At 41.7% G+C, this 12,345-nt stretch overlaps 1 protein-coding gene across 3 annotated transcripts in view; it reads left to right on the top strand.

Annotated features, from left to right (window-relative positions):
• The window catches only part of PRPF4B (pre-mRNA processing factor 4B), a 40,774-nt gene that overhangs the window by 18,857 nt on the left and 9,572 nt on the right, over positions 1-12,345 (top strand). For all 3 annotated transcript variants that reach the window (XM_060163768.1, XM_060163769.1, XM_060163767.1), the window contains exons 4-11: positions 895-1,050; positions 2,381-2,462; positions 3,766-3,976; positions 6,975-7,048; positions 8,275-8,365; positions 9,085-9,232; positions 10,934-11,071; positions 11,694-11,847. In XM_060163768.1, coding sequence (XP_060019751.1) covers positions 895-1,050; positions 2,381-2,462; positions 3,766-3,976; positions 6,975-7,048; positions 8,275-8,365; positions 9,085-9,232; positions 10,934-11,071; positions 11,694-11,847 — 1,054 coding nt within the window. The remainder of the gene's footprint in view (positions 1-894; positions 1,051-2,380; positions 2,463-3,765; positions 3,977-6,974; positions 7,049-8,274; positions 8,366-9,084; positions 9,233-10,933; positions 11,072-11,693; positions 11,848-12,345) is intronic.

Raw genomic sequence — 12,345 nt, 5'->3', positions numbered from 1 at the left:
AGGATACAGTATCTCCAGATCTTGAGACTTTCTGGGGCTTCGTGGCAGGCACTGACTTGTTTCTTACTTACCTTGTGTGTCCCTATTGGACTAAGATTTAGATTTGATCTGCTGCTGCTTTTCTGTCCACTTTGCATGTTTCAAGCTTTTATTGGTATCTGTTGTCACATCTCTTCACATTGTCTTTGACTGAAGGTTTTATTTTGTCATTGTTCCTTTTAATGTTGTTTTAGTAAGTTTTCAGAAGAAATCTGAGATAAACATGGTCCGATGTGACACGAACATAGTGTATCAGCCCTCTGTAGACTCACAGCCTTCTCTGGGGGCCCCACAGCACTGTCTCACACAGACTTCCACCTTCATACTTGCACTCTGAAGTCACTTTCTGTTTGGTTAACAGGGCATTTATAACAATGTCTGAGGGCCATATTAACCAGACTTATAATTTCTGTCACCTTTGTCTTTCCCGTACTTTATTCAGCAGTGATCTTTTTAAAAATCAAGTTTATCGAGATATATTATTTACATAAAGTAAAATTCACCTTTTGTTGTAAAGTTGTGAGTTTCGACAGATGTGTGGTTGCACAGCTGCCATCGAGGTACAGAGCCCCGACAGTTCTCTCACACCCCTTTGTAGTTGATAGGAAGAGTAGCTGTGGTTTAGTTGTCGTCAGTTAGGCTGGGTATCCTTATCTTACTGATGGTGTGTTAATTTTGTTTAAAAATTTTAACTGTTTTTAAAGACTTGACTTTTAGAACGCTTTTGGATTCACAACAGAGCTGAACTTTTGAAAGGTACAGAGAGTCCCTGTACTACCCCTACGCCTAGCAAACTCACAGCCTCCTCAACTTTAATTGACCTTTAAAATATGTCTTCTTCTTCTCCTCAAACAGGGACAGAGGTCGAAGGAGCAGATCACGCCTGAGAAGGCGGTCTCGGTCACGGGGTGGTCGTAGACGTAGAAGCAGAAGCAAAGTAAAGGAAGATAAATTTAAAGGAAGTCTTTCTGAAGGAATGAAAGTTGAGCAGGAATCTTCATCTGATGATAAGTAAGAACGGAACTTTCCTATAATTTCCTTTTTCCAAATCAGAGAAACACTGTTTGACTTTGAAATCTTTAATTTCCTTCTGAATATTTTAAGCAAATACATTAATTTGACCCTGAATTTAAGTTCATCTTCTGTGCAGATTTTATAGGTTATGTGACAGAGGTCATGGTTGTCTGAATTTGGGTTTGGCTGGGGTGAATATGGGCCATCACTTTATCACGAGCCTTTCCTTCTATATTTTCATTAGGAACCATAGAGGTATCCTGCCAATCTCAGTTACCAGTTTTGGTGGGGGGATTTTTTTACTAAGTGTAGACTTTGCATTCTGTGTAAACGGTACACACTTGCTGTGCCTGTTACAATGTGGAAAATGCAGAAACGTTCAGCATAATAAAATCGCAGGGACAGTTTTTAATGCAAACTTCGTTGTCTAAATGGCACATCTCAAAAACAAGTGAGACAAATACAGAGCAGTGGTTCTCAGCGTGGGGAGCTTTGCCTCCCTGGGATGTTTTGGTGATGCCTGAAGACCTGTTTAGTTGTCATCTAGTAGCGGGAGGCCAGGGACACTGTTCTGCATCCTCCGGTGCATAGGATATGCCCCACCGCACAGAACCATCCTAGTGTTAGCAGCGCTTGAGCTGAGGAGCCCTGGTTGGAGCTGGGAGAGAAGAGGGCTGAGTGGAGGGAAAGTGTCCTGCGCAGACCTGGTACCTTCCAAGTGCAGGTCGCTTACACCTCTGCAGTGAACACCCAGCAGGTCGTAGAAAGGGCTGCGCTAGGAGCGATCATGAAGAGTGCGGGGTTCTTGGGGGACCATCTGAACCGCTCGGGGCAGTGTTTGCAGGGAGAGCCACGTTCCCTTCAGATTGTGTGCAAATGTCTACCTGTGCATTTTGGGTGGGGAAAGGATCTATAGCTCTCAAAGGCTTCTGTGACCCAGAAAAGGTAGCAGTTTACTTGTGTATCCCAGCCCCCCTCTTGTTGTATAGGTGTGGAAACGAGGGCTGTGGAGATGAAATGACTTTACTACAAGGCACAGCTAGTGATGACTTTTAAACTTAGGCATCTTTCTTTTGTTCCCAGTCTTTGTGCTATGAAACAGGTGAGGAGAAAAATGAGACGTAGAAGGTTAAGTTACTTGCCAGGATTCCAAACCAGGACAGTTCGAAAGCAAGGATAGAGTGGGGTGACTTAAGATTTTTGCTCAATGTACAGATGACCTATATTTTCCAGCTTTTATTTTTTTAAATGTATAAACGTAATGCTTTTGGAGTCTCTAAGTATGTTTGAAGTTAATTACACGGATGTGTGTGTAATTTTTTCTAAGCCTTGAAGACTTCGATGTTGAGGAGGAAGATGAAGAAGCCTTGATAGAACAGAGAAGAATACAAAGGCAGGCCATTGTTCAGGTGCGTGGTTTCAGGAACATGTTGATCAACACTCCTTCACCACTGTTGTAACAAAATTAAGGATTTTTACTTTGACAATGCAGTGACAATAGTAGCAATTGAATAGGTCTTGAAGGTGGTTCCTTAATAAAATTGAAACAGTTAATCTTTTTTGTTATACATGGGATTCTGATATAAACCTCTTTTATAAGACAAAATTTGGAGTTTGCTTTCTTTTTTTTTTCTTTAAGTTGATGAACAAGAAAACCCTCATAAGTGAGTATAAATTGGAGGAATTTCCTTTAGCTTAAACTTATAAATAGCCTGTTAATATGTGGGAAAGAGTTTTTAATGCCTAATAAAATGGCACATTTTCTAATGCAGTTGTGAACGTTTAAATGGAACATCTCAATAATTGTAAGACTCCTTGAGAGCCGAGCGATGCAGGGATTGGGTGGGAAAGGGTGTCAAACTCAGGCCAAATGGTAAGGTGAGCTGCCTGGGAAGGCTGCCGGTTCTCCCTGCCATCCTGAGATGAGGCCTGGCTACTCCAGCCTTGGAGGACGGTGGTCCCTGTAAAGCGCCTTCTCTCACCATCATGTGATGGGAGTGAGTGATGGAGCTGAGAGGAAGAATTCTGGAACATATGAAACATACTTGGGTGCTGTTAGGAGGACAGCAGACAAGGAAAGGACAGTCGTAGCAGCTTGTGTAAACAGAGCAACCACAGCATTTCAGAGTGAGGGGAAGAATTTGAATCACTGAGTACATAGGGCATAACTAGAATTCCAGAGGAAACTTACCTTTGTGGGGCACTGATGAAACTGTTATTAAACTGATATCCCTAAAGACTTGGTTGAATCTTTTTTTGTTCTTACCCAGGTCCACAATCCCTTATCTCCAACCTTTGGGGCCAGATGTGCTTCAGAACTCAGAAATATGTGAATGTTAGAAAGGTAATATGGTGCATATATGTATATTCCTTTGCCCCATCAATGGGGTCTAGCACAGCACCCCATTATCAGCCACTAGGAGAGTTTTGCAGTGAGTGAGGCGTATCGTGTTCACACTGGGGAAGGTGAGCCTGTTCAGAGCGTCACATCTCTGCAGCGCAGGTTTTGCCACCTAATGAATGTGCACCAGGCATAGCAAAGCTTTCAGAGTTTTGTGGATTTGGAATTACATATAAGGGATTGTGGATCTAATTCAGTTAAGACTTCAATACCTTTAAAACTTTTTTAGCATTACTTAACACTTAACTTTTCAGTTCAGGCCCTCTTAGCACCAGATGTTGTGACAGTAACACTCTGTGTCGATACCGCAGAAATACAAATACCTTGCTGAGGACAGCAACATGTCCGCGCCGTCTGAGCCCAGCAGCCCCCAGAGCAGCACCCGTACCCGCTCTCCCTCCCCGGAGGACGTCCTGGAACGCGTCGCTGCCGACGTCAAGGAGTATGAACGGGAGAACGTTGATACGTTTGAGGCCTCAGTCAAGGCCAAGCATAATCTCATGACAGTCGAACAGAATAATGGTGAGTCAGTTACAGTTTTGTTTCAACCATGCTTTTCTCTAAATTTGCAGCCCTGTTACTTCCTAAGGAGGGAAGTTATTTGGGGATGGGGGTGGGATGGGGGACTAGGAATGCTGCTTCTGCAGCAAACTGCAGAGGACGGCAGGGCCCTGGGCGCCTCAGTGACCGCTCCCCGTGAGCAAGCGTGACCTGAGTGTCGCCCTGAACCCCACGCGCGTGCTCACCGCCTTCGCTTTGGCTTGTTAGGCTATTTTCAGGCAAATCCCAGCCATGATTTGATTTCATCTGGGAATACTTCAGTTTGTATCTGCTAGATAAGGACCTTTTAAAAAACATTACTTACACTTGATAAAGTTGGTTGGTTTGAGTCGAAATCCAAGTAAGATACACATTATGTTTGGGGTATACATCTCTGAAGTCTCTTTTTTAATAGTTTTCTCATTGTGGTGTGGTCTGTCCCCCGCCCCCCGACGCCGCCCTTTACTTGTGAAGGTGCTAGGGCCTGTGTCCTGTGCACTTTTCTACTCTGATTTTGTCTGGCCACGTTCTTGTGTCATTTATTTCTGCTCTCCGCATTTCTTGAAAACTAGTAGTTAGCGTTAGAGACTTGAGTAGGTGTCAGTTTAATTTTTTTGGGCAGGAATGCTTCATTAACTGGCGGTATGTACTTCTATATCACATCTGGTGGCACGTAGGTGTGGTGTGGCTGTCCCTGTTTTTATCACTGAGATCGTGTGTTTAGGTAAGATATTCCACTGAAGTTTCTGTTTAGCTGTTTGCCTCGCGCTTTTAGCAGCCATTGATGGTTCCTACTTAGATCCATTATTTCATCGGGGGCAGCAGGGTTTCCAAAGTGGTGATTTTCAAAATAGCATTCCTTTTGAATTATTAGCTCCAATTCTGTAAAAGAAGAGGTTTCCATTCTTTGGTTACCCCAAAATCTAGTTCGTACCGGAAAGGCAGGTTAAATGCTTGATTATTTTCGCTATTGACCAGTTTTCAGCATAGCATAGAGTTGGAGCCCCAGCAGCCTCCAGAGGTGAGCAGTGAGGTTTGGGTTATTTTGTTGGGTTTTACTGTTTGGTGTCATTATGCTCTTGTGTTTGGATCCACTGCTGCCATTTTCTTTTTGAAGCTTAGATTGTTCTCTCTTCACACGAGGAGGGAGCCCCTTTTAAATGGGTTTCTGGTGTCTTTTTGAGGCAAACCCTGCAGTATTTATTTAACATGGCTGTTTTACTTTCTGGGACAGGGGCTTTCTATAAAATATCCAATATTTTAGGCTTTTGTAATTATTTTAGACTTTTTTCTCTGTTCCAACTACTGAGCTCTGCTCTTGTGGTGCAGAGCGGCTGGGCCAGCACAGATGGATGAGCATGGCCACGTTCCCAAAACACTTGATGGACTGAAGTTCACGAGGTGCTCACGTGTCAGGGCCATACAGGAACAAGCAAGGGGCCAAACTCGGCCCAGTCTGTAGTTTGCTGACTCCTGTTCCAAGGCAGTAAGACATCATGGGCTCACCTTGTGCGTATCTTGCCCCAGAGCAGAATCAGTTATTCCAGGGATCCTTGGTTCCACTTGGTAGGAAATACCACTTGGAGACTACAGGGCACTTAGGGATGCCCATTACTGGTGGGCCTTTTCAGTGGACCAAACTAGGAAATACATACGTTTTTGGAAAGGAGGAGTTCATACTGATTTGCCAATGCAAATTCGAGATTACAGGGTTTTTATTAACTTTCTTGACTTTGTATTTCTCTCTTTTACAGTAGAAAAACTTGGTTCCTAATAAGCACAGGTACTTAGGTTATTTTGAAACTTTCATACGCAGAGTTATCACTGCGATTGTCAGTATTAAATGTACTGAATGCAGTTTGAAAATGTAATGGTTTTGTCCTTAGGATATATTTCAAGATGTATACAAACCTGTGTTGTTCTAAAGGTTTTTGAAATAGTTCTCCTCTGTGCGGTTATACCACCAGTTTGATTTGGTTTAGGCTTATTTTCATTTGCTTTTGATTTTTAGGAATATTTTGAGTTTTTAAAAAATCACTAAAATATCTTTCATATATGCATGTGTTTATATTCTGTCTACACATGCACACAAAATATTATACATACTCATCTGTATGAAATGACCTTCATTCCTTTTTACAGCTGCGTATTCCCACAGTGTGATGAGTGTGCCGTAGTTCATTCAGTTAGTCTTCTAACGGTAGATGTTTGGCTGCTGATTGGAGCATCAATGATAATAGCGTTGTGCATTAAGTCGTTATTTTCTGCTTGTTACTGTGTCTTTGGAATGGTTTCATAGAAGTGGGATTTCTGGGTCTGAATGAATATGTCATTTTGCTCTATACTTCCAGATCCCCTCTGTAAAGGTTATACAGTTTTGCCATCCCACAAGCCATGTCTGAGGGCTTTTTATCCAGGGCCTTGTTAACAGAATGTTGTCATACTTTTAGATTTGTAGCCAGTCTCATAGGATGGTATTTTATTGTGATTTTAATTTGCATTTGAGTTGGGCGTATGAGGTCGGGCATGTGTTCGTATGGTTAAGGCTGTTGCATTCTTTTTTCCTTAAATTTATTTTTTTGCCCAGTGTTCTAATGGGGTCATTAGGCGTTTTAGGAGAGAAATACGCGGATCTGTATTCATAGTGCGGGGTGCTAACCTTCTGAGAGAAATTGCAGTTTAGAGAGGAGTGTCCCTTGTAATACCTAATCGTTGCTTAGTTATTAGCATATTAATTCAGCGTTAGTGGAAGTACCACTATTAGGTCTTTCAACTTTCTGAAGTGCACTCTCAGTAAAAAGTGGATAGCTGTGTATGTCTTAGTGTCACAGAGTGATTGTAAGCTGGATATTAGTGAAAAACGGATGTGCAAGAGGAAAAAGAAGTTAGAATTGCTGTTAGTGATTTTCCATTGATATATTATTTGTGTTTCCATTTGCATCTCTTCATTTTTCAAATATTAATGCTAATTTCCATTAAGGTTCATCTCAGAAGAAGCTGTTGGCGCCCGACATGTTCACAGAATCTGATGATATGTTTGCTGCGTATTTTGACGTGAGTAATTTTAAGTCATAAAAACACAACTGTTAATCAGAAAAGGGTATATAACAAATATGTATTTCAGTGGTATATACATAGAGAGAGAGAGAGAAGGATAAAGCAAACTAATGCTAACATTTGGACGGTCTGGGTGAAGTGTATCTAGAATCTCTTTGTACTAGTTTGGCAACTTTTCTCTGTCTGAAATTAAATCAAATTTTAAAACAAGTACAGCAGAACAGTCTGAGGGCTTCATAAAGTTAAACAGCAGATGACTTGAACGTGTAGGTATTTTCTTTAAACAGCTTGCTGCTTGGCTTTACAAGCCGCTGTGTATGTGTGCTGCAGTCAGGGGAGACCAGGTGACGTCAGTCATTTTCAGGCCTAGAGTCCCCTTTGGGCCTCTGCATTGCAGGCGATTGGGAACTTAAGGATTTGGAGCCTAATAGAAGTCTTGGAAGAGTTGGAAATGTTATAAGGAGTGGGTTGAGAAATTTTGTACCGTTAGCCACTTTATCAGTGGTTTTTCTTGAAAAGATTTTCTTGAAAAATGGTCTCAAAAGTAGCAGACCATTTCCATCATAAATTTAAAAGAACGTGAGAAATACAGAGGCTTTGGTGAAGGGAGGTGGGAGAGATAAACATGTGACAGGGAGATTAAAAATGGACTAGGATAAAGCAGTGATGTCCAGGACCCTGAAGACACTGGTGATTGGCTTAAGTAACGTGTCCCGTGTGTGGTGTGCTGCCACAGGAGCACGCAAAAAAGATGGGTTAAGAAAGCGTGAGATGATTTTGAGCCAGTTAAAGTATTGGCACCCATCATCTGCCTGGATGATGTTGAAGGGCTTTCTGGGTGTCATGGAGAGTGATGTGAGTGACGTGTAGTGAAGACACTTCAGAAGTACCAGATATTCTTAAACTCATCTTCTAACACAGCCAGTGACATTTCATCCATAGATGCGAGGAGACAGGGAGGGGGTGTTGCGTGACTAGGGCAGTAAAAGAAATGTGAAGATAACTTGTTACCTTTTTTCTTGAGCATTATTGTGATTCAAGAGACTTAGATAATCATGTTTCTGCTGTGTTGCATTTACACAAGTCATAGTACGAGTTTATTTAAGTTGGCACAAAATGTTATCAAATTTTAGCTGGTTCTACCTGTTTTTCTTTTAAAGGAAGTGCTTTAAATGTCTGCCCGTTTGGTGGCTAAATAGCTCATGTTGCTGCCTTAATTTCAGAGTGCGCGTCTGCGGGCTGCTGGCATTGGAAAAGATTTCAAAGAGAATCCCAACCTCAGGGATAACTGGACTGATGCAGAAGGCTATTATCGTAAGATCACAATTTTTTCTTTTTGTTTTTTTAACTTTTTATTTTCTATTGGAGTATAGTTGTTAACAATGTGATAGTTTCAGGTGTATGGCGGAGTGACTCAGTTATACATGTATCTATCCTTTTTCAATACAGTTCTTATTAATTTTAGAGTTCATTGTAACAGCTTGTAAAAGTACGTGGCCTAGTGCCTTCACACTTGGGAGGACTCTGAAAGTCACATCACAGTGCCGTCACTTCAAAAGTGTGGCACGTCTAGCAGCTTCATGAACCCATGTTACAGCCCAGAAGCATCACAAATTGAAGTGAGGTGAAGACTTGATGTGCAGCTTAAATCTGTTCAGAGTTATTTTCAGCCATGAGATCATCCTCCAGAGGGAAGGGGTGCCAGCCACACAGACTGCAGCTGGAGACCTTGCAGTGAGCACAGTTCTTCCTTCCTCGGTGTTAGGACCGTCAGCAGTTGCTAGGAGAGCAGAAAGTCTTCCTGCAGCGGTTGGCAGCCGGCAGCTTTAACCACATTACGCAAGAGGGTCACGACGGGGGCGAGGCCTTGAGTCTCCATGGTGTCCAGGAAGCCAAGCACGCGGCAGAGATTTGACAGTTTTTAAGTGACTGCACTGTGTATCCTACTTTTCGACTTTTCTGATGTGTATCTCACAGTTTTGTGCAGTAGTCTGTTATGGTCAGAATTCTAATCTTTTAGCTTACCTTTTCAGGTGTGAACATAGGTGAAGTCCTGGATAAGCGTTATAACGTGTATGGCTACACGGGTCAAGGCGTGTTCAGTAACGTGGTCCGAGCCAGGGATAATGCGAGGGCCAACCAGGAGGTGGCCGTGAAGATCATTCGGAACAACGAGCTCATGTAAGTTCAGGACACAGAACAAAACCTTCACCGACACCTTCACGGGTGTTCACAAATAAGCCTGTTTTTAAATAGTGACCACAATCTGTGTAGGACAGGTATTGGGCTTATAAAGCGACAGAGCAGCTCTGGGTATTTAATTGATCGTCACGTGTTGTTCTGTGAGAAGCTCTCGAGCCGTAGGCTGATTGTATTTAATTCATTTCAGTGCATTTCAGCACTTGCTTTGTGCACTGATGTCAGCTCAGACTCCTTCCGCCTACCGCTTGTCTTACGACCATCCTTTGCTGTGAATAGCTTAAGCCCAAGCCGAAAGGTGAGAAATCAAAAGGTCAGATTGATCAAGTGTCACTGAGCATACGGTGGCCTGCAAACGGCGTAAAATCAGATAGTTCTGGGAATTATCTGTATCTTTGTCTGTTGCCTCCTCTCTTTATGGGAGGAGGTGATTGCATACCCGTGTGCGTTAATGCATAATCTATGCCACACACTGAGCTGCCATTAAAGTCAACTTGGCACTGGTTTGGAAACGCAAGAAAGAAGTGTTTAGGTTTATACTGAAGTCTTAGGTTGCCTAGGCTTAGAAAGTTTGTTTGATGGAAGTCCCCAACTTCTGTATTATAGACACTAATTTTAAACTGTAGTCTATTGACAAATTATAACTAGAATTTCAGAGGATAATATTTACATCAAGACATCTTGAGATAAAATGTGCAAGACTGATTTCCGTTCAAGCGAGGTGGGTTTATTCCTCTATGTTTCTGTTTTGTTCATTGATTATTTTGGAAATTAACTCCATGAAAACAGTATTTGGCTAAGAGTAAAGTATTGTGTGAATGATATAGAGACTTGTGTTCCTCAACAGTTCTATTATTAGTACTTAAAAAAAAAAACAGACTAAACACATCACTAAATAAATACATATTATTTAGTTTTCCTAAATTCTTTTTTTTTTTAAGTGGGGTATAGTTGTTTTACAATGCTGTGTTAGTTTCTACTGTACAGCGAAGTGGAGTTCCCTGTGCTATACAGCAGGTTCTTATTAGTTATCTGTTTTATACATAGTAGGGCATATAGGTCAATACCAATCGCCCAATTCATCCCACCCCACTCACCCACCCTGGCTCTCCCCCCCCGGGTGTCCGTACGTTTGTTCTCAGTATCTATTTCTGCCTTGCAGACCAGTTCATCTGTACCATTTTTCTAGATTCCACGTATATGCGTTAACATGATATTTGTTTTTCTCTTTCTGACTTGCTTCACTCTGTATGACAGTCTCTGGGTTCATCCACGTCTCTACAAATAACTCCATTTTGTTTCTTTTTATGGCTGAGTAATGCTCTATTGTATTTATGTGCCACATCTTCTGTATCCATTCATCTGTCACTGGACATTTAGGTTGCTTCCATGACCTGGCTATTGGAAATAGAGCTGCAGTGAACACTGGGGTGCATGTGTCCTTTTGAATTATGCTCTTCTCAGGGTATATGCCCAGTAGCGGGATTGCTGGGTCATATGGTAGGTTCTACTTTTAAAGGAACCTCCATACTGCTCTCCGTAGTGGCTGTATCAATTTACATTCCCACCAACAGTGCAAGAGGGTTCCCTTTCCTCCACACCCTCTCCAGCATTTATTGTTTGCATAGTTTTCCTAAATTCTTGATGTATCCAATTTTGACCTAATTTTCTTTTTCATTTCAGGCAAAAAACTGGTTTAAAAGAACTAGAATTCTTGAAAAAATTGAACGATGCTGATCCTGATGACAAATTTCATTGTTTGCGACTCTTCAGACACTTTTATCACAAACAGCATCTCTGCCTTGTGTTTGAGCCTCTGAGGTACAGTGTCCAAACCTGTGCATTACCCTGAAAACTCAGCCTCTTCACCGTTGCCAACCTCAGTTCAGATAAATGCCGTGATAAATGTTCTGGGTATTTGATGTGTTTTTAACTATTGGTGAAGACCTAGCTTCTTGACAGCTGTTAATGTGTAAACAGTGATTGGCTGTGTACTGTGTGTCACACGCTCACCTCGTGTGGCCTTCAGCTCAGCAGAGAGTTCTCTGAAAATTAAGTACTTCAAGAAAGGATTAAGCCACAGTGAAAAGAAATGGGAATAGTGGAGGAGGAATATGACATCCCCCTTCAGAATTGTGGCTTCATGTTTATGCTTTCAAGCGGAAGCCCATTCCAAATCAGTAGGAATTTTAGCACTGCATACCTTCCCTTCTCTTCATTTTGAAAATTGTGTTGTGTACACACAGTTTCATGTGGTCTCATTTCAATGTAGGATAATTTATCAAACGTTTGGGCCGTGGGAGGGGGTTCTTGAACAGAGTGTTTTCATTGTAATTCATGCTTTGAACTTGATTTTACTTTATGCTTGAAAATGGTTTTGCCTTCCTTAATTTCCATTTTGCATTTTAACCCTAATTTTATTTGTTTTTTTCTTTCCTAAAAGTATGAATTTACGAGAGGTGTTAAAAAAATATGGTAAGGATGTTGGCCTTCATATTAAGGCTGTACGATCCTATAGTCAGCAGTTGTTCTTGGCACTAAAACTCCTTAAAAGATGCAATATCCTCCATGCAGATATCAAGCCAGACAACATCTTGGTAAGTCAAACGATCAGGCTGCCTTGTTATATCCATATAACTTCTATAATGTGATCACCACTGTGTTCTAGAAGTGGCACCTTTGAAGAATAATTCAGTGCATTACCCATTACAAATGACTTTGCCAGTTTTTACTCTTCTAGAAATTGGGCCATGAAATTTTATAGTAAAGTATGAAGAGAGAGGAAGTAGGCTGCTGTCCCAATTTTTTCCTGTTGATTGATGGATTTGATGAGTGCACACAGACCCCCAGAATGCTTTGATGTAGTAACGATGGGCTTCCTCGGGTACCTGGAGAAATGCTGCAGTGTTGCTGTTTTGAAATAAGGAGTGTTCACAGTCTTTTGTTCTCTAGTTTTATAGACTGACAGAGCGAGGGACGTTTAAGGGAGTTACCCTCTCTGAAGTAGATGCATGGGGTTGAGTTTAGGGTGTCCAGGAATAATTCTTTTTCATTTATTCTTCATGCTTTAGAAGCTGTGGCTTCTGGCGGCCACA

This window comes from Lagenorhynchus albirostris, chromosome 10, assembly GCF_949774975.1.
Source record: "Lagenorhynchus albirostris chromosome 10, mLagAlb1.1, whole genome shotgun sequence".
Lineage (NCBI taxonomy): Eukaryota > Metazoa > Chordata > Mammalia > Artiodactyla > Delphinidae > Lagenorhynchus > Lagenorhynchus albirostris.
Note: the sequence above shows the minus strand (reverse complement) of the source record. Positions and strands in the feature narration are given on the sequence as shown.